Raw genomic sequence first — 24,599 nt, 5'->3', positions numbered from 1 at the left:
TAAAAAGTCTGGTGATTAATTAAACTTGGTTTAAGTCTGACACACCTTGAGATGACACCAAAATTAATCATTCTAGAGTGCAGCCTACAGCCCACTACCCGCATTTCTGCATTCAGGAAACATAGTTTCTTTCTTTTACACTGTCTTAATTGAAAAGCTGAAAGACTCAAGAGGAATTACTAAATCCTCCAACGAGTCCATGAAGTTTCCTCTCAATGATCTCTTTAGTGCTACTGCAGTCTACTATTCAAGTATACAGGGACAACTACCACAATAATCTCATTAAAAATGTGTGCTTTGTTAAAATAACCATCACCAAAACCCCAATCAGTCATAGTAAGGCAGATAAGACAGAATCAGTATTGATACTGAAAATCTATTAGAGAAGCCGAGAAAGGCAGAATCCAAAAACTTCAAAGTGTGTGCATAATATACTTATTTGGTTGGAAAAAAACTAATACACGTTTATTAGAACAAGTTTTGTTTTAAAATCTCATTTTTTCTACTTTGCATAGCTTTACCTCAGCAGTCCACAAATTATTTTTGCTGTATTAAACTAGTGAAACAAGGATATTTAGTCTAGATTTTAAGTTCCAGAAGGAAGTATTATGCAGCTGTTATAAATGGAAAGTTAAGTTAGGTTCCTAATTTATCAGTAAAATACCTAATTGCAGAATGAGATCAGCAAGAAATTCTATTACTTTGGAAGAGCAGGGTGATATGTTAGAGAACTCTACCTTTCCAGACACTGGAGAAGGAGGACTAGCACAGGGGCTGGAACAGCTACTGCTCTCTGCAGGCTTCACTGAGGACTGAGCTGGTTTGTCAGCTGAGGATCGTCTGGACAGCAAAATGTCTTTTTCTTTGTACTTCTTTGGCTGGCGGAGTGCAGGAGAAGCAGATTTCACTGAAACCCTAAAAAGGACATACCTTGAGTTTCACAGGCAGTCACTGAACATTTTACATCGACCTGTCAGCTACTGCATGACCACACGTATTACAGCAACTACAAAATCTATTAAACCCTAACTAAAAATCCCATACTGATCATGCATTGCTTTTTAATGCTACTGTTAAACCTCTTCTGCTACTTCTCAAGCATCACAATTCATGGACAATATTCCTGACAGCTCTCTCAAACAGCAGGCCCAGGTATGAAACACTTCTTTATGGGATTACAAAGCAGCACACAACAGTATAACACCTTTCAACTGTACTTCCACGGTTTCCACCTCCTATGACTAGCAGAAATTTAAGTGGAGCTTGTATACATCAATTGCAACCTACAGTGAGAGGAAGACCTCAACATCTTACTTTTCAGCATGAGAGGAGGCAGACAATTCAGTTTCTGTTGAGCTTTTTCTGCTGTTGGTTGACTTCCATGTAGATGCCAAAGGAAGCTCTTCACAAGTCACAGGTCTTGGTCTCTGGCCAATTCCTGAAGGCTGCTGCAGACCTGCAGACTGTTCTTCAGCACTCAGAACAGCTGTAATTGCTCTTACAGTTGTTTCATCAGCCTGAGACCACGGCTTAGAAGGAGCTCGCATACGACGCAGGAACAAGCTGTGCCACTTCTGCCTGAGTTGCAGCAGCATACCAGCAGCCTGCAGTGAATTCCAGTTCTGTTAAATACTGATGAAAATTAGATCACACAGGTAAGAGGACCCTGTCTTTTTCACAGCAGGCAGCACCTGGCATTCTAATATAAACAGGGCCCACAATGAAAGGCAAGACTAAGGTCTTGGGGAAGGGGAATAATCCATATTTAAACTAAGATGCTGACTTACTTTCTTTTCTTTGGGTGGAAGGTAATTTTTGAAACATTTCATTTAGCTCTAAGTACTAAACTTAGCTTTGTACTGTAAACCCACAGACTTATTTTTTCCTTTTTATCTTCTGAGAAAACCCAATCCTTTCATGCTTTATGCCCTTCCTCTCAAATCAGTCTCTACTCATGCACTCTTCAGTCATACTTGAGGGAAAAGAGCTCTAAGTGACATTTTTCTTAAAGAGACACCTGCTCAAGTGTGATGACTAAGTTCAGAAGACTATAGACTAATTCCCATGTTATCAGGAATGCTTGCATTGAAATCAGTTTTTAAAAATTACTGTTTTGGACACATCTAGGAGAGACAGTGTTATTATTAGAGCTGGTAAAGTTGTATGTTTCATGACCCATAGACTACCTCCTACCATCGCCACAGCTCCTCAATGACATAAAGACTTCTATTTCAAAGAGGTTTTGAAATTTCTCCTTCCAAAATCTGACAGCAACTTTCTTTCAGCAACTCCAGCTTCAAGTGCTCCTTTTTTGATCTGATTTTGGTTATTCTCTCAGAGAAAGAAGAGCACAATATGCCAATGTGGCTGTTCTCTCAGCTCTTGTTCAGATTTTGGCTATCCCAGCTCATGCTATGGCCTGATGGAGCACCATGCAGGCAGGACAGGAGGCCAGAAGGAGCAGAAGGGCCCTTACGCAGCCACTGTCACCTGCAGCTTGCTGTCCCTTGCAGCCATTATCTTTTGTCTGGCAGAATCTCTTCAGAATCTGCTGACCTATGGAAAGGGACAAAACTGCCAAGCTCAGACATATAAAACAGTGCACTGCCCAGAAAGTTTGTGAAGCAGATCCAACAGCATCTGGACTGCAGAGGCTTTCCTGCTCCCTTGTGTGAGAGACAGGACACCCACACCAAGAGGGAGGAAGAGGGGTGAGCACTCTCACTGTTGACTTAGGTGACTAATTATTTTCTTTCTTTTTGCTCACAGGTAAAAGAACAGAAAGGTATGGGTGATAGGTGATGAAGCATTGCAGCCCGGATGTTGAATACACGAATTCACGTGACAGACAACACTGTGCCAAAGGGGATTGAAGCCCTTCAATTCCTGACGAGCTCGTCAGGTAAAGGTTAAATCACAGAGCACATGGTTTGAGAGACCCAAATGGACCATGACGTTCTTGGAGAAAATTCTGGGCTACTCAAATGTTACAAACACCTTTTCACATCTTTTTACAATTCTTCTACATGAAGCAAGCCCAGGACTAATTTCTTTCTTACTTCAGGGTCCAGTTTGAGATGGAGCCATTCATCCAGCTTCAGCAGTGGCAGATCAGCAGCTGTTTTGTCCTCCATCTCACTGTCACTGCTATCATTAGATACCCATCCCCCTGAATTAAAGACAAAAGGTGCATTAGCATCTCTATATTATTTCTGCTTACACACAAAAACCTGCATACTACTGTGTTACCAGCAATAATATTTTTCCTTCTAAAATTGACTTTTAAATGTAACCATTTGTAAAACTACCTCTTCTTTTCTGCAAATACACTGGAAAGTCTTTGCTCCAGATAGCAGCAATCAAGTAGCCAGACCTGCTGAAAGTCCTGCTATGTAAAAACCTGTACTGATATGATGTGACTCAACTCATGTACCTTCCCCAGTATTCACAGGCCACTATCCAACTTTTGCCTAAAGCTGTTTGCAAAACCACACGTGGCTCTATTTCCTAGTAAAGCAGCAGATTTAAAGACCTAGTAAGGAAATATATATATACAGATATGGCTATTAATTAGGATTCCTGATTTTTCTAAAATGCAATTCAATCAGCATAAACACTACTCTAAGGTTCACAGTTTAAAAGCAAGACAGGAAAGCTTCAGAAATAAGTTGGACTTTTAGTTTGATTCAAACTATGACAACTAGCAGCAGTTATTTTTGCTTCCATTCCAGCAGGACTCAATTGAAATGAGGAAAAAAAAGGGAAATTTCTATATCTTCTCCATTACTTACAGTTAATAGTGCAGTTACCTGACATTAAAAATTATCAATAGAACCTATCTTGAAAATGTATGTGTCAGCTAGAAGCAACATGACTTGTTTGCCATATTCATTGTTTCTAAATTATTCTTGCCATTTCAATAATCTGGTTCAATGTATCAAATAAAGTGGTCTGTAGAAAAAGAACACACATACTACACTTCTCAGTACCAGTATGATCATTAGACATTGTGGCTGCATTCTTTCCTTATGAACTATACTGCAGTTTCTGATACCCTGGAACTGTGTCATTTATGCACTTGAATATGTAAGGAATCCCAAAACGGAGAGATTTCTTACAGGACCGACAAACTCTTCCTGAATAACTACAGGAATTATAACAGCGCTGTTTCCAGAATCAGCCAATATATGTATTAAATATTACTGAAAAGTAAGCTTTCCATGTCACACACTGATGGACACCAACGGAAACATTCCAAATCAAGACTCCGGTGTACCTCGAAAGGATGAAGATGCCTGCAAGGCATTACTTGGCAGTCTGGCTGGTCCACAGAAGAGGGACACGGTGACAGGTGTCACAACAGAGCAGCACCTGATGTTTGCTGTCCTGTGAGCTGCCGTCATTTCATCGTATATAAGCCAGTCTGTAGGGAGGGCCTGGATGGCTGCAGCTTGTCCATTTGCTGGGGCAATCTGTGCAAGAGCAGGTAAGACCAGGCTATTATACCCTCTACCTGTAATGAATGTAAATTTGAACGTATCTCTCATTTTATCCACAGACATTGTGCATGCCTCAACCTGGCAGTGTTCACGGCCAGGCTGGGGGGGCTCTGAGCAACCTGGACTAGTGGAAGGTGTCCCTGCCCGTGGCAGGGGTTGGAATGAGATGAGCTTTACGGCCCCTTCCAACCCAAACCATTCTATGATTCTGTATTTTGAGAAATAAATACATGTATAATTAGATACATATAAAAATATACATGCAAATAAAAAAGCGTGAGAGAATTCAACCAGATTCACAAATTATCCTACCATGATAAAACAAAATATTTTGCTTTAAAAAGAAATGTTAAAAAAAAAGTTTCAGATAAAACCTTGCTTTTAAGAGTAGGGATCATTATATCTTTAAAACAATTTTATAATTGGGACCTTTTTTTTGCCATTTTGCCTTGTTCCATCTAGAGAAAGGACTAATTGAAACAATGGAAAAATGAAACAACTCCAATTCTCTAGGCTGAGTAGAACAGTATTTTCTAAAGCTGTAGTGTTAAATGCCCATAGTGCTTTTAACGTACTGAAAACTAGGAAAAGAGATTTCTAAAACATGGGAGAGATTTTAGTGCCGTGTTTTTTGAACTATGAATTCCAAGTGATTTTACCTTTTTACACTGAGACTGGCCAAGAACAGAGGTAGGATGAAATCGCACTTTCTTCTCCTTTGGTTCAGTCAACAGCAGGCTTTCTCTGTCTACATGCACCAGATTGGGATACATCCCGGCCACTAAGGCAGCTTTAATCACAGCCCAGTTCTCAGAGTTAGCATTAACATCTCTAATATCAGCTCCTCCTCTGGCTCTCACAAAACCTGACAAATGAAAAAGACAAAACAGCGCCACGTTAGCTTCTTTTGGTTCTCAAAAGGAGTTAGAAACTAAAGGTGAAATAAATGACTTATTTGTTTCATTTTTCACCACTGCCAACCTTAACAGCAGCAAGAAGAAACCATTACACTGAAATCCTTCCTGATAAGGGGTTTCATACTAACACAGAATATCACTATTTTCTACAATTTAAAGACATTTCCTCTGGGAATAATTTATTAAAACATGAAATGCAGTGGCATGTGGAGATGAGGGTGCTTTCAGTTAGATCAGCCACACTTCCTCATCTACACCATACCCTGCATGAATGTGTACATGGAGGTGTATTTCAAATTAAGTAAGGAAAATTACACCAGTGAACATGACTTTTGTTACAATTTCTAAATGCCTGACTTTAAAACAAGGTTAAAATTGTTTCCAACTTCTTTACCTGAGGCTCTAAGCTGGCCAAGCAACTGTGTTCTCATTCCTGCAATGATTTCCATTGTGGCTTGGGATACGAAGTTCTTTTCACAGAAGGCTCTCTCCCAGCCGTCACTGCGGGCCTTCTGCCATGCCTGACAACGTTTTTACATTTGCCTATTAATTTGAAGGGCTTAAACTAAAAGTGCATTTTTAAAAAGAGATTACATTTATGTCAATAAAATGCAAAACCCACTCCAAAAGTTAATGTATCAAACCAGATACTTTTTTCTGTTCAAGAATTAGATTCTCTTTACGTGTTCACTAGAATGATGATTATGTCAAGTTAAAGCAAGAAATAAAGATCATTACATTAAGATCATGATTTGAAGTTCAGTGTAGTAGGATATAAAGAGGCACATGGTTAGAACATTTAGAATTTTATAAGGTTTGAAAATATCAACAAAACATACTACAAAAAGGGTTCCCTCACAAATTTATGAGTCCAATACCCAGGAAAGCCACTAGGCAAAAAGAAAGTCTTCTCCGAGGACTTAAGCACAGTCCACCACTCTACATCCAAGTGGCTTGGTACATTTGCATTGCTTGGCTGGTGTGCTGTGATCAGAACTCTCTGAAATGAAATTCTACCTGGAAAGCCCTGAGCAGGGCCATGTGGTCACTGAACGTCCCGGCAGCAAAACGCTTCCTGCACAGCACGGCTGCTCGCTTTTGGGAGGCCAGCGTGGGCAGCACAAAAGGGTCTTGGCAGGCAAGAGCACAGGCAATGGTCAGAACGGGGTCCAGGCACTTCAGAACTACAGCATACAACACCATTTTACCGAGGTGTGGCTCTACAGGCAATTCAGTGAGGTGATAACCAAGCTCAGTGAGATCTTCCCAAGGGTCCATGGCATCTATGGTCTGTTTATAAACAAACAAACAAACAAAGGAGAGGGGGACGGGTAGGGTGGACAAAATCACTTTACAGAGAAAGCAGAAAGGATGTGAATACTGGACATTAACTAGACTTGTTTCCAAACACTAAAAAAGCAAGTGAAACTATTAACAGAGACAAGACTTCAAAGCACTCTCTTCCCTTGACATGGAAAACCACATCCCCACACACAAAATGAAAACAGACAATAAACAAAAACTCAGAACATCCTTAGGTAATTAAAAATGGCTTCAGTACAAACTGAAGTCAGTAAGACAGACTGCTACACCACAAATTTGGGATCAAACACAATTACCATCTAAACCTATTCCTTCTCTGACCTTAAGCATATGCACAGCATTTCTCACAGTTACAGCAGGCGGAGGATCAGGAGCTTTCATAAGGAAGTCTACAACTGGACAATTAATTGGAGTCAGAAGTTTTGTGTACAAACAAATCTCCTGCAAGGTAAAAGGCAGAACAAAAAAGATTACCAAGATTTGGAAACAACCCCAAACCCATGATTTGTTGCAATTAATAGTATGGTTTGAGGACATTGTATTTTTTAAAGTTACAGTTTCTAACTGAACATGCACCTGAAGCGGCATTCTTAGAAGTTCTGGAGACTGAAATTCCAACATATTCTGAAATCGCAGCCTGCTGAAGAGACGAAAGCAGACTCCAGGCTGACAGCGCCCAGCCCTTGAAAATAAAATATGGGAAGTGGTGAAAATGAGGATTTCTTTCTAAAAACAAAACCTAAAGCCAACAAAGAGACACAGAAACTCAGAATGGAAAAGAAGAAGCAGTTCTATGAAGACAGTGTTGTCAGTCACACGCAAAGTGAGAGTTTTCCAATCGTGAATTATCTTTGAGAGTGTGGCAATTTTTTATGGTAATTTTAACCCAACACTGAGAAATCTGGAGAAAGAAAAACAAGGCTTATCTAATGTAAAGTGCTGTGGGGTTTTTTGCTAACTTAAGACCAGTCCAAATCTCAATCATCCTTTGTTGTAAGGAATCAGTTGCAAACTTTATTTCTTCCTCTCACATCCCCCAAACAGAAGTGATGCTTGGAGTAAAAGGCAGAATAAAGATTAAATAACTTGTGAGTGAATGAGAGACAGCCAGTTCTCTCATTGATATACATCTATGTGCAAATGTGCAGCTTAATGCCAGTATGACTGATTAAACAGGCATTTGTTGCTACATAAACTTCTGAGCCCTCACCCACAGTGTTGGGAAGAATATAATCATGGCCTGTTAAGTCATGGATAGCTTGGAGAAAGTGAAACAGGCAGTCCTCTGCCCACAGACAAGATGTGAAAACACCCCACTGGACACTGTGACTGCTGGTGCTACATGGGAGAAAGAGGAAGGAGAACAAATTAATGGGGGGAAAACAACCCAGACCTTTGGGAAATGCCTGAGCATCACTCTTCTACAACTTGGGAAATTATTCCAAGGAAATACATACTGACCCTACACACTGGACTAGGCTAGAAACAGTTACTACATTGTGTGCTTTATTCGAAACACAGATTGTGGATATCTGCAAAATGGAAACCAGTATGAGGCATTTCTTACCTGCCTTTTCTCTGGACAGCACTGGCTTTTGAAATCCACCCCATTTTTAGCACTGGAACACGACTCAGTACATCAAAAGACTTCTAGAAAAACATAAGAAAGGAATATAAACTGAAAACTCAATAGGGTACATGAAATAAAAGTTACTAGTTATTTAGATTACCAACAGAAGTTTTCTAAAAAGTATGAAACACTAATAGATATACAGTAGCTTCTGCAACAAAGGTACCTTCTCAGTTTCAAGTGAATTTATGATGGTATCTCCTTTGTAGTACCTTAATGCTCCACAGTTTGTGAAAGTCAACATTTTCTAGTCAATAGGTAATTGCAAGTCAGTAAAAGCTATGTCAAATCTGTGTTCTGAGATATCACAAAGCAGGTAAAACTACATTATTATACCAAATAAAGTTTTCCTTTTTATCTCACTTGGAAATTACCTACTTATTTTCTTAAGACTGATGTACAATTACAAAAAAAAACACTTTATGAGAACCTCAGAAATTTGGTGTGCATATCACCTATGAAATCCAATTTCATTTTCAAAGCTGTACACTAGGTCTTAAATTGCCTCATTGTGTGTTCTCACTTTTCTTGAACAAGTAATGAGGAATGGGCACTGAACACAGCAAAAAAAAATGCTTAAAAACTTCATGGATTATTTTTGGACTTGATACAATAGTAGGACAAAAGGAACTCCCAGTGCTCTCTAAGTCTCAGGAAGGTGGTGGTCTAAACTGAGGACTTGTTTTAAAAATCCAGCAGAAATACTAAATTGCAAAAGAGAAAGATCCATTAATACATCAACCTAGATTAGCTTTTACAAGGTTTTTTAGACAGCTAGCTATTTACAGTATTTGTCTTCAAACAAATGGATGTTGAAACTTTTCAGCGAGGACTGTTGCCTGACAGGCAGTAGCTCTCAGCTAGTAAAAGCTTTTTTTCATTTTCATGTAAAGTAAAAAGAAAAAAAAACAAGTTCCCCAAAGTTTATGCACTGTGTGTTTTAGAATTGCACTAGGAAAATTTAAGGCAATCCTACCTCTTTCACCTTGCCTGAGTCAATGACAAACACCACATCATTGACTGTTATGCTGGTTTCTGCAATATTAGTAGAAAGAATCTGCAAAAAAAAAAAAACAAAACTACCAAAACTAGAGTCACTGTAAAAGCAAAGGCAAAACAGATCATTGTAGCATCGGACAAAGTCCTCTAATACTTGCAATTTTGCGGATGGCAAAAGGTGGAGTTTCAAGCACTTTCTTCTGATCCAAAGTCTGCACACTTGAATGAAGCATGAAAACTTGGTATCCAATGAAAGACAAAAGGAACATTTTAAGGATCTTGAAAAGAAGCAATGAAAAGCCACAGCAACTAAAGGTTTTACCTGTGAGCATTAGCAGCAAATCTCTTGTCATCCAAAAGAATGCGGTCCCTGAGGCTCACTATCTCATCATACCCAGGAAGAAATATTAGAACTGCTCCTAAAAAAGGAAGTGGGTTTGCAAAGTTAAGCAGAAAATTCAAATACATGTCGACTAGCACTCAGAAGGTTTTAACGTTTGGGGATTGCTGAAAGAAGAGCACGATTCATCAGAAGCCAAAGCCACAACAGCTGGTTGGGTATTTACCTACCTGCATCACAACTATGACAGATGCTGTGAAGTAAGTGCATTATCAGATCCAGATCCACTTTTTCATCATCAAAACTGTGATGATAAGCTGCCAGTAGTTCTCTGTCCTCTGCACTAAGGTCACTACCACTATTTTGGACCAGGGAACTTTCATCCAGATTTCCAAATGCAAATGAAGCGCTGTAACAGAAAAATACACCAGAGTCAAGGCTGCCCCTTCGGGTTTGCATTGAGCCATCAGCTCAAACTTAGATCAAGACCAACACGACTATTGGTCTTGAATTCTAATGCTGAAGTGTAGCAGAAGGGAATCACCATACTATTGCTGTTCACTGATTTCAATGTTAACCCAACAAAGGATGCCCCTTCATTTATTAGTGCTAACTTTAGGTTTCTTCAACTTCATTGAAACACAACCATAAGCAAATGAAAGTGTAAAGATACTTCTCGTTCATCTGTTCAAGGAAAAATATTTAAGAGATACGTATTCTCCAAAAATTTCCCACTAGCACAAACTGCACTAAGAGAAATTATAATAAATATAATCTTTACAAAACACTACCTCAACTATGATAACTGTAAGTTAATCAGAAAAGCATTCTTGAATGGCCTAGTGTACACATTACTTCTGTCAATTTTCTTTAACATGCCTATTGCGTATAAAAAATATACAGATAAAAACACATGACAGATTTGTTTGCAAAGTAAGCATGAGAAAAGAAAATGGCACATAGCATACAATTAGCAAGTTGTGCAAACATAAACAATACGATACTGAGTACAAACTTGTTTGGTTTTGAAATTCTTATTCTTAAAAAAAAAGGTATTGCTATTCAGTCCAGATTTTACAGCATGAAAAGCTAAAACCTGTTCTGATTAAAAGAACACAAACCTCAAATTCCCCACCACTATCATATACAACTCCTTCTGCAAAACAGCTACAGCTTACCTGTAGGATTCCAACAGATCAACAACCTCTGTCTGTCCAAAGTGCCTAGCCCAGTCCACAGCCATCCTGAAAGAGTTGCACAAGTAGTTTTATTAGATTTTTCACTTCAAAAGATGAAGATGAAGAGCACATCAGGTGAGGCAATTGACACCAGACTTTTGTACCCATTTCTCTCAGTTATCTCTCAGTTATTGCTGGATCTTCAACTTCCCATTTGAAATAGGTGTTAACAGCTATCTGACTTTTAGGTAACTACAGTTCTTTACCACAAAAGAATGTCCTTGTACACAGGAGCACCGGCAAACATGCACAAGGAAATGAGGAGGAAGGAGGTGCCATTCCTTTAAAAAGCCCACAACAACGTGCAGAGATCAGACCTGCCTGTTTGCAGTACCCTTGAAGTCATCTCCAAAAGTCACACCCCAGGCTTAACATCTGGCTATTTCAGGTCTTTCAGAAGCTGTCCTCCTCACAATGCACTTCACTGTTTTACACCTTTAAACTGCATTTCTTCCCAAGTTTTTCAAATGTTAGTACCAGATATCAGACCCCTGGAATCCTAATTCTTGTCATTCCATACTACAGTTACAAACTGTACTTCCCTGCTTAGATGACGACATACTCCATGACCACAAGACCTGAGCTTCTACAGATTCACAAATATTTTTACATGCTACAACATATTTAGAAACATAACAGAAAGATCTTCTGATATAGGTAACTCCATGAAAATACAAACTGCCAAACATTTTGGTCCAATTCAGTAGATTACAGTTGTTCTGCTAAGCAGTGTCTTAAATAAGACCTCCTGAAACAAAGTTTATAGCTCATAATCAAGACCATGTAATTAAGAATGCAATTTAGAATTTACAGAAAACAATGTGATTAACAGGAGTTAAAAACTGTTTAGGCTGTCAAAATCTTATAGTCAAAAGTTCTTACAGCAGTGTGATAAGTTAGCAAATTAATTTAGATGTTAAAGAATTTTCTTTCTTTCTCCTGTATTGACAAATAAATCTATCTTTTGGTTTCTCTGTTTTTACCAGCCATTAGATGATTTGCAGTGGATACTTGCTCCCATGCTGATCAACTCTTCTACTTGACTCAAAAAGCCTCTCCCTGAAGAAATCATCAGAGCAGTCGCACCAGTTTCACTGTGCCTATAATCAACTGAGAAGTAAAACAAAAAAATCCAGCAAACCCCATAGAAATCTTATTTCTTCATCTAAATATAGTACAAATATTGCTTTCAAATTCCAGCCCAAAGAGAATTTGTTTCCTCACTTTATCTCTGCAGTCACTTCATGTCAATTCCACACTCTTTTAGAAACACACTTCTGTCAATACTTGAAAACAACATCATCAACTAACTAAACAACTCATTAATTCTGCTAGCCCTATCCATTTTTTCAGTAGGCATCAGAATGTAAAGGTAACAACATTTGAAACTGGAGATAAAAGTAGCCATAAAAATCAAAGTAAAGTTGAGGTTGCTTTTTTCTTATGTAATAGCACGTGAAACTTACCACTGACATTTTCAGTTAAAATAAGATTTAACACCTGAGCAAATGAATCAGTATCTTTATGCAACCAGATGTCAGAAAGACAGGAATCCATTTCTTTTACTATCCACGGTTCAAGGCAATTCACATCTTTTTCAGTCTGAAGATAAAAAACAATACTGAAAGATTAATCTCTTCCAAGAGTTGTCTTCATTCTCATACATTACCCACAAAGAATTTGAATGGTAATTTTTCCCAGCAGCAACCAGAAATCCAGCACTCAGGTATCAATGCATTGATTTTGTCAGATGCAAGTACTAACACAATGGCAGTCGAGCCATTTGATCTGAGGAAAAGCTGTGTACAACCACCCTAACTGAAGAGCACACTTCAGCTACAGCAGTTCACCCCAATCAAGTAATCTTTAAAATAGGTTAATATCCCCAAAGACTCTACAGAACTACCTGTAGAAAACAGATTTTAAATGGCTAGTAATACAACACAAATATAAATGTCTCTTCCAACTAAAGAAAAAACTTACCAGTTGATTAAACACTGTGTCACCACCATCATCCAACCATTTGTACTCCTCATTTGCCCTTGGAACTGATTTTTGTCCCCGAGATGTCCTTTTGTTACTGTTGCCTTGAGCTGAACACCACTCAGCAAGAGTGTACTTCTGTTTCTCTTCTAGAATGCAAAATATTCCCCAAGAAAGTTTGAGTCATCTTTATTATCCATTGTTTTCTACTAAAAAAGACAGTTCCAGCAGGTCCAAGTTTTACCTATTCAACCTCTTTTATTTAATCTAGAATGCTACTACCAGTCCAACGTAAATGACATGTTTAAGGGTACCCAAAGTGCACACTGCAAACAAGGGCTATAAGAACGAGGTAAAACCCACCACTTTGGTGTTGAACCCCCCAAGCCTCCATTATTTCAAACTACTGCATTCAAAGGGTCTTCCTTAAGTAATCACCTTCCACACAATCTCAGCCCAGATCTTTTTCCAGAAATGGAATGCTGAAGACAAGCGATACAGTCCCTGCACGTAACAACTTATTTTTCTACACAAGTGGAAGAAACATTAGAAAACACCAGTGTCTTAACTGAACTTTTCTGTCCCCAGTGATTAGAGATGAGCACTGTGATAAATATCCAGTTAGGACTGTATGTTATAGCTATGGGTTGGCATTTTTTTTTTTTTTTCTTTAAATAATCACTGGGATCATTACTTTCAGGTGCCAGGAAAACTTCTGAAGCAGTATCTACTTAATCAACTGAAAACCAATGATGTTTAGCTCAAGAGTGTTAACACAAAAAATACATCCATGCCTGAAGAAAGCAGTGAAAAATGTTACTGAAGGCAACAACTTGTCCATTTAGTGCAAGATTGTACAAAATCCTGCCTGCTTTAATAGCTGCACTTTAATTTGCACCCAAAGGTACAGAGCATCCTATGCTTCTTTAGTATTCATGTGGGCACAGCCCCCAGTTCTCTATAACTCTACAGCGTAATAATTAGAAAACAGATGACATTTGTCAACTGAAAGAAAAAAGAATGCAACCACTAAATCAAAGTGATTTTTTAAATTAATTGCATAAACTATTTCAGTAATGTAAATACTGAGAGCTTAAAAATACTTGCTGTCATCTAATCACATCTCATTTAATCTCCTGACTTTGGAATTTTAACAGAAAAGTATCCTGTTAATTGTTTGTTCAATCAATCAATGATTCTCATTGTCAACCCTTACAATTAACAAGTCCACCGACCTTGCTGCTTCTCTTCTTTGTACTTCACCATCTCTTTGTTTGTATACCCAGTGCTTCGTAAAATGTCCTCCAGAAACAACTCTTTAACTTCAAAAGGCCTCCCTTGGACTAAAACAGAAAAAAATCCATAAAAGGTTATATATTCACTAGCTTCACTTACAGCATTCATTTTTTCAAAAACTATCTTCACTGGAGTTTATTTTTCTCAGAATTATACAAAACAAAACATTTCCAAAGTAAAATGCCACCTTGTTTCTCTTCAACCTCTTCAATTTTATCAAGTGTTACAGCAAGAGATGTTCATAAGACTGACAGTTATTAATTTGTTTTTAATGAGAAAAAGAGAACAGCCGTTTTTGTTTAGGGTTACAAACAAGAACTCGCCATGTAAGTCTGCCACCTGGATTTAAAATTTCATGAATTAATAAGCAATTAATACAGCTTTTTGCAAGGTTCCACACGGAGACAGTACATCTTTGTACTGAACTACTTTCTTTTCATCAGAAGTATGTGAGAAGAGATTCTTATCTCCATGTCCTCAACTTATTCAGCAAAGCTGAGCTTTCTTTACTGAATACTTCTTGACACATGAGACATCCCAGTGGCCTCTCCCTTCTCATAATTTATCCTGATTTCTTTTTCAACAAGACTGTTTTCTAGACCTTATCTGTGGACATTAAAGGATGCTTTTTGCATGAAGAATTCAAATCTCTGCATTTTGATTTCTTGTCCCTTAAACTGACTCAGGATCACTCCGGATTTTCCTTCAGAAAGAACAATCCACAATTCACATACTTTTAGAAGCTGTCACAGAGGAAGCCTTCCAACACTGAGCACAAGCTCTGTGTACTACAGCAATCCACAGTTACAAAATGTTGGTTTCTGTGGTCAGGATTTTGTCAGCCATAATGCTGAAGGCGAATCAAACCTTTTACATTACATGAACAGACAAAGATGCTTCTTTTAATTCTTAAATTCTCAAAAAAAGAAAAAAAAAAAAAAAAGGGGGGAAACCTTCAAGCCAGGAGAGTGGGGAAAAAAATGCAAACCCACAAAACCCCCCCATCTCCCACACATTTATATTTTGCCTCTACTAAAGATCAGTCACATGAAATTAAAACAGCAATAATGGTAACTTTTCTTTGCATTTGAATGTAATCTAACTGCAGGTAACTGAGTCTGAACACAAACTAAGAGAAACTGGATGCCTTTTCTGAATATTCACCTAGATGAAGGGCTACTAATCTTCTTTAAATCAAAGAATCATGTGTTTCTTTTTTCATGTGAAACCCGATCTGCCTGAGCCTGTATTTCTGAGCTGAACAGCTACAGTTAGCTGTGTTTCATCCAGTAACCAGTAACAACCTTCACCAAGCCTGAAGAGTGAGATTCTACTGGAATGTATTAATATGTATCACACTCATGTAGCTCCTAAGTCCTGTATCAGCATGAAGACAGCACTTCAATAACCTCTTCCTAGTTCTTCAGTTAATAGTGGAGGGGGGCAGGATGTACCTGCATGTACAGAACTCCCAGTGACTAAAACACTTCACTCTGAACGAGGTGCAAATAGTCAAGAAACAAGAAACCTGAATACACAAAGAACAAGGATTCCTGGAACTCTCAGTGTATTCAGCACCTGCCTTTACTCAGAATAGTTTGCTACAGTTTACTAAGATCTCTGAGTCTCAGGGCAGGTATACTCAGATTTAAGAGTTAAGATCAAGACTTACTATGTATTACTGGGCAGCTTCCAAAATACCTAATAAAGAGATTTGTATCTAGAGCAGCACCAGAAAGAATTAGTTTTAAATGATGCTGGTTTTGCAGCACATCTCTCAGTTTTATTAGCAAGAAGTCGCTGAACCTATCCCTCTCATGTACTTCATCCTGTAACAAAAGGAAAAAAAAAGGAGATAAAAAACCATCATAGATTCAGGATCACAACTTCTGACAAAAACAAACTTTTCTAGAAAAATAAAATACATGATTTGGTGGCACATTACAGAGGCCTTAAAATGTGTAAGTCTAGTTTAAGTAATAGGGTTTTATTTTAAAACTATCCATAAGCAAAAAAAACCACTTCAAAAAGTTTTTATCAGCGCTGAGTGCCTTGCCATGCTGAAGCTGTACACACCTTAACTTTAGAGGCTAAAGTGAATATCTGAGACCTCTCTGATTTTGTATTTGAAGCCAAATTTCAAGAAAACGCCCCAAACCACAAATCCTACAAATCTTATTTTCATAAATTCTCACTTCACCACTGATGAGCATTTAAAGAAATGGATGACACCACATAATCAGAAAAACAGACAGATTGCTTAGACAAGTCAAAGCCACACAAAGCCTATAAATTAAGGCACCTAACTGATTCATCATCTTTGTCATTCTTCTGTTTTGATTTCTATTATGAATGAAGGAAACAAGGACTCAAAATACAAGGTTTGTAGGCTGACATCAAGAATGTATAGATCATTCTCATGCCTTTTTAACTTTGATAAACAGGCAGGCACCTAAACTTACCTTTTAATCTTCAGGACTTCAATCTTGCCATAAGCATTCTAGTTCCCCTTCCTTATTAAATTCCACAATAGGAATATTAGCATACTCATAAATGAATACATCTGAATAATTTGTTAGCCATTAGACTCCACATTATCTAGAAAACTCTGGGCAAACAAATGGACTGAAAACCTGGTAATGCTAAAAGAAATGATAACAGAAATTCTGAGACAAGCACATTGAACCACATCCATGTAAGCCTCCCTAAGGATTTGCTGCTGACAGGGGAAGTTCAGAAAAATTTACACTTCTGTCTTTCTCCACTCCTCCTGATTCCGCAATTAATCATTGGCATGAAAATAAACTATTTTTACAGGAAAAAACACAAACACGCAGAAAAACACCAAAATCCACAAAACATGCATGCTACTCTAAGGACTCAGAAAGTCTCTGAAGCTGATTCATCTTCTACCAAACAAAAACACCTGAAGTGCTCAGCAAATCTAAATAAAACAAATGAGGACCTCATTTTCCAAGGCAATACATATTGCCCCACCCCACATGAAAGACCACAGGATGCTCACCACAATAACATGGGTCACGGTGGAGAGGGTGCTGTCTCCTGCCATCAGCGTGCCAAGGAGCATGTCATTAGTGCAGAATGTTACCAGTGTCTTTGGAGAAACCCTATGGAACACATCACACAGACAGCTCAGGGGCTTTGCACCATTTAAAGGCAGCTAGCTTTCCAGGGATCAAAAATTAAAGCAGCTGCTGACCACAAGAGGAATTACAGTTCTCTCCCCAAAAGACTCCTGCACACCACTTGTTTTTAACCTATGCCTTTTCCCACACATTTCCTAACAATTTGTAGTGCTTGCGCCCCAAAACTTTGGACAACGGATTAATTGAAAAAATAAGATTCAGATTTTAATAAATAAGGAAGTAAAAGAGAAGCATGAAGAAATTCTGCATGCTCTCACTGCTCTTCTTGAACTGCTGCCTCTGTTGTGCAGGTTTTCCTCCCCTGTTCCCCACTGTCCCAGAGGCACTGCCACCATCACAGATGGGCTCAGCCTCGGCCACAGGCAGGTCTGTCTTGGCTGGCACCGGCTCTGTCACACACGGGAGAGGCTTCTGGCACCTCCTCACAGAAGCCTCCCCACAGCTCCCAAAGCCTTGCCTTGAGGACACAATACAGTACAGCTGACTAAATCACAAAGTCATCTGCTTCATCCTCTGCTCCTTCAGAAGCTCAAACTACTGAAATGTTACAATTCTATACTGAGAGAAGCTGTCCCAATAAAAACAGCAATTGTCACTACGCCCTCTGGTACTGCCATCCTCAAGGAGCTGAAAAGTTCCTTTCTACTGTACTCTACAGCTCTTCTCTGGAAGACAGTTCAGAAAACCTTAAAAATTATACTTCTGTGTTACTATAAACACCTCTAAACATCTCCATTCCAGATTTTTTTTTTTGTCCACAGCTCAAAATATTGTTATTTCTCCCTTTTAGTGTTTCTCTGCAGCAATTGTATTGATTCCTCTCAAGCTGGATTTCCTGCACTGCTTCCAGCAATTCTTCCATTTTCACCTGACTTTGCTCTTCTTCTGCCAGCACAGTACTTTCATATATTAATCACCCAGCTTATTTGTGATACATCTTCACCAGCTCTTCTAATCTCTTTATATCCTTGTGAGCTTTCGTACACACATTTGAATTCTTACTGCGGCTTTGTTGTTCAAGCACATTCATTTTCATCAGCTGTGTGTTATCTTTGTTCACTCAAGCAACACAACCTTTTGCCATCTTCTGGTCACTCATATCCCAACTGCTGGCCCTTCCCTGAAATGTCATTTGGCTACACGGTGCAAAGATGTAAAAACCCCACACAATCCATTCATGCTCTGCTTTACAGACAAATTCATCAAGTGGTACTGAAATCTCTGCTTTTACTTCACTTCATGTTTTAAACACAGAAGCTGAAGAAGAGTAAATTTAGCCCAAACTAGACTGATCAATAATGCTCATCTCCATCAGTCACTTTCCAATTTTGTTGTTTTCCCTTTTATGACTCCTATCAACTCACACTACATAACATTTCTTACAGCATGCTGGTCTTCACACCTACCTTCAAAGCTTGCGGAACTTTTGGATCCACACTTGTTACAAGTAGAGAGGGGGGAAGAAAAAAAAATTTAAAAAGTGTAGACTTGATCTGAAAATCAGACAAGGATTTCCATGCATACACTCCGCAGAAGAAGTCAACAGAAAATACCTGAGATTCAGTTCTATAAGACAACCTACTACATGAAACTGCAAAACACAGCAAGAAAGCCATCCTTTTCCCTCTTACGTATTCCTTACCTGCAGTAACATATCCCACCTGGGAGGCTGCAACCCAAACACACTGCAGTTTACCTGTGCACAAGATGCACAAGACCAACACAAGATCAACTGGCACTCAGAAATACCATTAGGACCTGCTTTCTAACCGGATCTGGTAACCAATTGTCTGGCCAATCTTCTCTCTTCTTTCTGCTGCCACTCTTTCAGCCACAGCAACAGCTGCTAAACGTCTGGGCTGAGTACAGAACACACGACAGGCAGTTCCATTCTTGTAGCAGTCATCAAGGATAAATTGAGGGATCTGTAAAGAAGTGGTTCAAATTTACTTTTTGAGACAGCCACAGCTTTGTTAGCACAGGGAAACAATTTAACTGCATCTCAGTGTTACACATTGCAAAAGACTTTTCATTAGGATTATCATGGCAAGCATACCCGAAGCAGTGGAAAATAAATTTCTAAGTATAACCTCTTTAGGTTTTTTTTAAGAAAAAACTTGCAGTGTCTCCCTCCTGCTTCAGAGAAATCTAAAAAAAAAAACTCCTGTAGATAATCTCTCATTTTAACACAAAAAACACTCTGGGTACTAAGAACAGAACTACCTTAGAAGAAAAAGGGCTATACAAACATCACAGCTACTTTCCCTTCAATATTTTGTACTATTTTAATGAAAAAATTGTATCTACCAGAAAATTGTGAGGAATCATTTATGCTTTTAGTACCTATCTACTGGCTTAGTGTTTCAAAAGCAAGAAAGTGAATTGGAACAAGATTTTCAATCATACAGGAAAAGAAAAGCCTTACAATAGCATCAAAATATCCCGTATCACAAATATTACACAATTGTCATAAATACTGTTCTAGTTTTTATTTAATTGAAGAAACATACTTGCGTAGTTTTTCCTGATCCAGTCTCTCCTATGATCAGAACAATTTTATTGTCCTTTATTATTTGGACAATTTCTTCCTGTTTTTCAAGAACTGGTAGTGACTGCCTGAAGGAATCAAACTCTGATTCCCCTCTTTTCCCTGGGACCTGGGGGATACCATCATTAAGTCGAAAAGTTATCTTGTTTACTTCTTTGTTTTCTGTGAAGACAAGGTAAAAGTTTATTTATGCAGATACAGAGGAAGGTCACAGAAAAACACTGCTCAAAAACTGTACTGAAAAATTAACATTGCTGACTTTTGATGCATCCCTGTGGGTAAAGTGACAAACCCATCACACATTTAGAAGTCATATTTATAGCAACATGTCCTCCTGCAGTGCTTGGAATAAATCTCTTTCAAAACAGTTATTACTTTCATAGCTATTTTGAACAAAACCAGACTCTTCCAGAGCATTGCTCCAAGTCAAAAAAGCCCACAAAGAGCAAAAGGAGAAACAGAAACTAAACCAGAGAACACAGCCCGGTGGATTTTGGTGGCCCTTGTATCTGCGCCCACATTTCACACCTGCAGTTCTCCCTAGAAATACACACTTCCAGGGGTAAACCTTGAAGCTATTCCACGCCTTTGCCTGAAATCATACTAATGCAAGCATGCTGTATCAAGAGTCCTGGCCCCCACACAGCAGTGTGATGTGTTACAAAGCAGTGCATAAGTAGCCAACAAACGGGCACATCTTCTGAGGCAGCTACTTCACATCCATCAGTGCAAGTGCTACTCTCTAATTCCTTGAGAATTATTTTCCAGAAGAATGAAAAGCTTGCTGTAAACTCAATTATACATATTTAATGTCATTCACAGATTCATATCCTAAATTTCAAGCTCTGTTGTACCAAGACAAACACAGACTAAGAGATCGGGAGAACTAAAAATACATTCTTGAGATGCGGAGAAAGGCAAATATTACACTGCTCATTAACTTATTCCTTACATTCCTAAGACATTGCATTTCAGTCCTTGCATTATAGCTTCCCTCTGTTCATTAAACAATCCTATTAAACAACTGAAACAATTGGAAATAATAGCAAAGGAAGCACTTCAAGAACAGACACCACGTATCAGAACCATGCCATTAAACAAGGCATATTGGTACAAGTGTTTTCTGTTCACTACACCCATCTCTGCACACAGAAACACACTGTAACTCTTCCACTTGTAGCTGCTAAAGCAATAATCTAGATTAAAACCTTGCTTCTTTTTTTTAAAAAAACCCCAACATTTTATCAGAAGTTTGTCTTTCAGTGAACTCTTCCATATTCAAGAAATCAAGAAGTCTGGACAGTAGTCTCTTAAGGACCAAATCTATTTTGTAGAGATGAAGAAATAAAAATTAAAATTCTTCATTTATCAAGGACATTAATTTCTACAAGCAGAACAGACAACTTCATTTTCTCATATGGGTGTTCTTACAGCAGCAGGGGAACACTGACTCTTCAATCCCACCTCCTAGAGCTTTTATGGAGCCACATTTCAAAATGTGCTTCCAAAAAGATTTGGCTGGAACTGGCTCAAAGATTCTAAAGTAACACAACACAAGGTGGACATCACCATGTGCATGATATGACTTCCCAAGTTCCTCACAGCACCAGTTCCAAAAGACCTTAAAAGTAAGGAAAATTAATGCGTTTGCAAGAAGGTGTCTGTTAGGACACGAGAGGGGACAGAACACAAAGAGGTTTCTTTTGTCTTTGGGCTGCAGGTGGTTTTTCCAAGTGGTGGCGATGGACAAGTCCAAAGCAGAACACACGCCCAACGTACCAGATTCAACAGCACAGGCATTTCCTCGCTCTGTCCTTGGCAGGAGTTCCGTGCCTTCCTTATTTGTGACGGGAAAGCGCTGAATCAGACTCCGAACAGCGTGTTTCGTACGGAGAGCCAAGCCACAAGTCATGCCTGCGTGTGCCTCTGATACATCCTTCTTCCTTACAGTCAGGTAGCGATTGGCTCCTTTTCTGTCGGCGGGAGAAGAAAACATATTTTAGGAAAAAGGAACCTACTCTAGGTTGACTTTGATCTGTCAAGGTAGGAGATGCTATGCAAAATCTTTGGGAAAAAAAACAGAAATCACAGTGAGCAGCTTTTTTAATGGAGCCATTAAATCCACAAAGTATAAAAGCAAGCTGTCCCAAAAGGCATGTCACAAGCTTTTCCAAGCATGCATACAGCAATGAACACAGATGCTCATTTCTCTTTTACACTTTTTTCTCTAATACTATTCCTTGCAACACAGTTGAGTATGTTGAAAACATCAGTCAGGTTATCATTAGTCTTGAAATTCTATTGGTCTGCACCAAAAAACTGAAAATTGTACCCTGACTCACCCTTTGCTTTTAGATACCAGTCCAAGAGACTGACAGAGACGGTGAACAAATGCTCTTTCAGTACTAGTGAAACTAGAAGGAAATTCCATCTCTAGAATGATAAATAATAATGAGAAAACAGTAACAATGCAACAGGCACTAATCTTGACAACTCAGTGTTACAGAACCACAGAATTGCTAGGATTGGAAGGGAGACCAGCCAGTGCAACCCCCTGCAGGGTCACCTGGAGCAGCTGACAGAGGAACACATCTAGGGTTTGGGATGTCTCCAGAGGGGCAAACTCAGCGCTTTCCCTGGGCAGCAGTTTCAGTGCTCTGCCACTCTCAAAGGAAAGAAGTTCTCCCTCATGTTCAGGTGGAACTTCTTGTGTTTTAAGTTATGGCCACTGCTCCTTGTCCTGTCACCAAAAAGTCTGCACCGCCTTCCTGGGACTCATCTTGAAGATCTTCATATGCATTAGTGAGATCCCCTCTCGGTCTCCTCTAGGCTTAACAGGACCAACTCCCACACCTCTCCTGATAAGAGATGCTCCAGACCTCTCATCTCGGTGGTCTCTGCCGGACCCCTGCAGTGGCTCCCTGTCTCTGTGCTGGGGAGCCCAGAGCTGGACACAGCACCCCAGCCGTGCCTCACTAGGGCCGGGCAGAGGGGCAGGATCCCCTCCCTGACCCGCTGCCAGCGCCCTCCCAACAGCCGCAGGCTGCCCCCGGGCCGGGCTGTGCCGCGCACCCGCCTCGTCCCCGCTCCGGAACCGCTCCAGGGCGAGCTGCACCGCCATTTCCACCACCTCGTCCACGCCGACCTCCCTGAGGGCCTCGGCCCGGGCGCGCCCCGCGGCGCCGGCAGCCCAGTCCCCCGCAGCCCCGCCGGGCCCCCCTTTAATTGTGTGCACCCTATCCCCATGTTCCACACATGCCCAGCGTCCCCAGTGTGCACTGAATGGCCAGCAAGGGACTTTTCAGTTTGCAGAACATTTTCTCTCTTGTAAACACTCTTATGTTCCACAAAAGATGCCAGTTCTATCAGAAAAAGAACTGCAAAGGAAGTTAGTGAAACAGTATTATCCATTCTGTACTGTGTTAGATTGTGTCAGGTTTGACTGCAAAATAATTAGTCTTTCTGGTTTTTGTTTGTTTGGGATTTTTTAAAGATTTTAAGTGCTGTAAGACTTCTTAGCTGTTGAAATATGATGCAAGGATCACTGGTGAGCCAATTCTTCAAGACCAAGTTAATGAAAGAGCACAAGATTTATTTCTCTTTTCAGTTCCTTGATTATTAAAAAAGAAAAAAAAAAAAAAAAAAGGAATTCCAGTATGTAGGGGTTTAAGCATTATAGTAAATTTGTAAGCAGACAGCTGTTGGCTGCTGTGATCATTAATGTTGCCATGAAGTAAGTTATGTATTTATACACATTTAGGGAAGTAAGACTGATGTCTAATTCTGTTGAGAGATATTTGTTTAATAAATTAACTGCAGTGAAAATGGGCATTTCTTGCTCTACTGCACACTCCTGGATACACTGATCCATTGATAGTTCCCCAGACCTTTGGCTGCTGATGCGGGTGATTGCCTCTGCCCCATTTCTGGAACCTCTCCTATCATCTACTGACACATCATTCCTTACTTCTCTGTCTTTTCCACTTCCCTTACTTCAGTTCTTATTGATTTTTGAGACATCAAGGAAAAAGCCTTTTGATCAGTTCTGTCCTTGTAAAACAACCTCTCTCAGGTGCTCACTTGCCACAGTGCAGAACTTGGTCTTTGTCTCTACAAATCCATTTCCCACATCACTGCTGAACTGAACTGAGCCGCAACCCTTCAGTGCCCTCAAGGCATCCAGAGAGTTCAGCAACGACTCCAGGACGAAGGCTGGGAAGAGCGTGATTCCAAACAGGGTCAGATATGCCCCAGGTCTTCCCACAGCTTTCTCCACTACTCCTCACTCCTCACTCACTAAATTGAGAAACTCTAGTTTCCAGGGTGAGCAAATGACAGAGGACAGGAGGGAGAGTTGAATGATCCTGTGCTAACAGATCTTTCTGTGTCTACAACATGTTATCAAGGCAGCATGAAAACTGCAGGGATCCCATGTCTTGTGAGCTTAGGAGTCGACTGAAGGCAGAAGGATTTCATCCCCGTCATTCATGTGCTTGTGTCTTTGCTGAAACGGGAACTGATGTGCTCCCTAGGGAGATTAATTTATCCAGAATGCAATTTCCTACTAGAATACTGTTTCATTGAAATATTTTGATGAAAACAAAACCTATGTTGCAGAAATTTTCTGGAGCACAGAACACATGTACCTATCGCAGTCAT

The 24,599-nt window shown here is 39.5% G+C and overlaps 1 protein-coding gene across 1 annotated transcript; it reads right to left on the bottom strand.

The window, feature by feature from the left end:
• Positions 1 to 421: 421 nt before the first annotated feature.
• Positions 422 to 24,599, bottom strand: LOC128822333 (3'-5' RNA helicase YTHDC2-like). The gene is made up of 28 exons (XM_054004028.1): positions 24,587 to 24,599; positions 24,021 to 24,152; positions 23,013 to 23,159; positions 22,283 to 22,373; positions 21,720 to 21,913; positions 19,903 to 20,102; positions 19,151 to 19,317; positions 17,251 to 17,353; positions 15,898 to 16,054; positions 14,165 to 14,272; positions 12,930 to 13,078; positions 12,413 to 12,548; positions 11,930 to 12,056; positions 10,887 to 10,952; positions 9,939 to 10,117; positions 9,692 to 9,787; positions 9,527 to 9,615; positions 9,346 to 9,426; positions 8,307 to 8,389; positions 7,316 to 7,421; positions 7,061 to 7,180; positions 6,434 to 6,706; positions 5,811 to 5,937; positions 5,159 to 5,364; positions 4,277 to 4,472; positions 3,060 to 3,169; positions 1,315 to 1,604; positions 422 to 915 (listed from the first exon to the last, which is right to left on the bottom strand). Exons 1-28 carry the CDS (start codon positions 24,597 to 24,599, stop codon positions 645 to 647), a joined length of 4,017 nt encoding a protein of 1,338 aa, XP_053860003.1. The 3' UTR covers positions 422 to 644.

The sequence above is a fragment of the Vidua macroura genome, chromosome Z (assembly GCF_024509145.1).
Source record: "Vidua macroura isolate BioBank_ID:100142 chromosome Z, ASM2450914v1, whole genome shotgun sequence".
In the NCBI taxonomy this organism is placed as follows: domain Eukaryota; kingdom Metazoa; phylum Chordata; class Aves; order Passeriformes; family Viduidae; genus Vidua; species Vidua macroura.
This window is presented reverse-complemented; position numbering and strand designations above follow the sequence as displayed.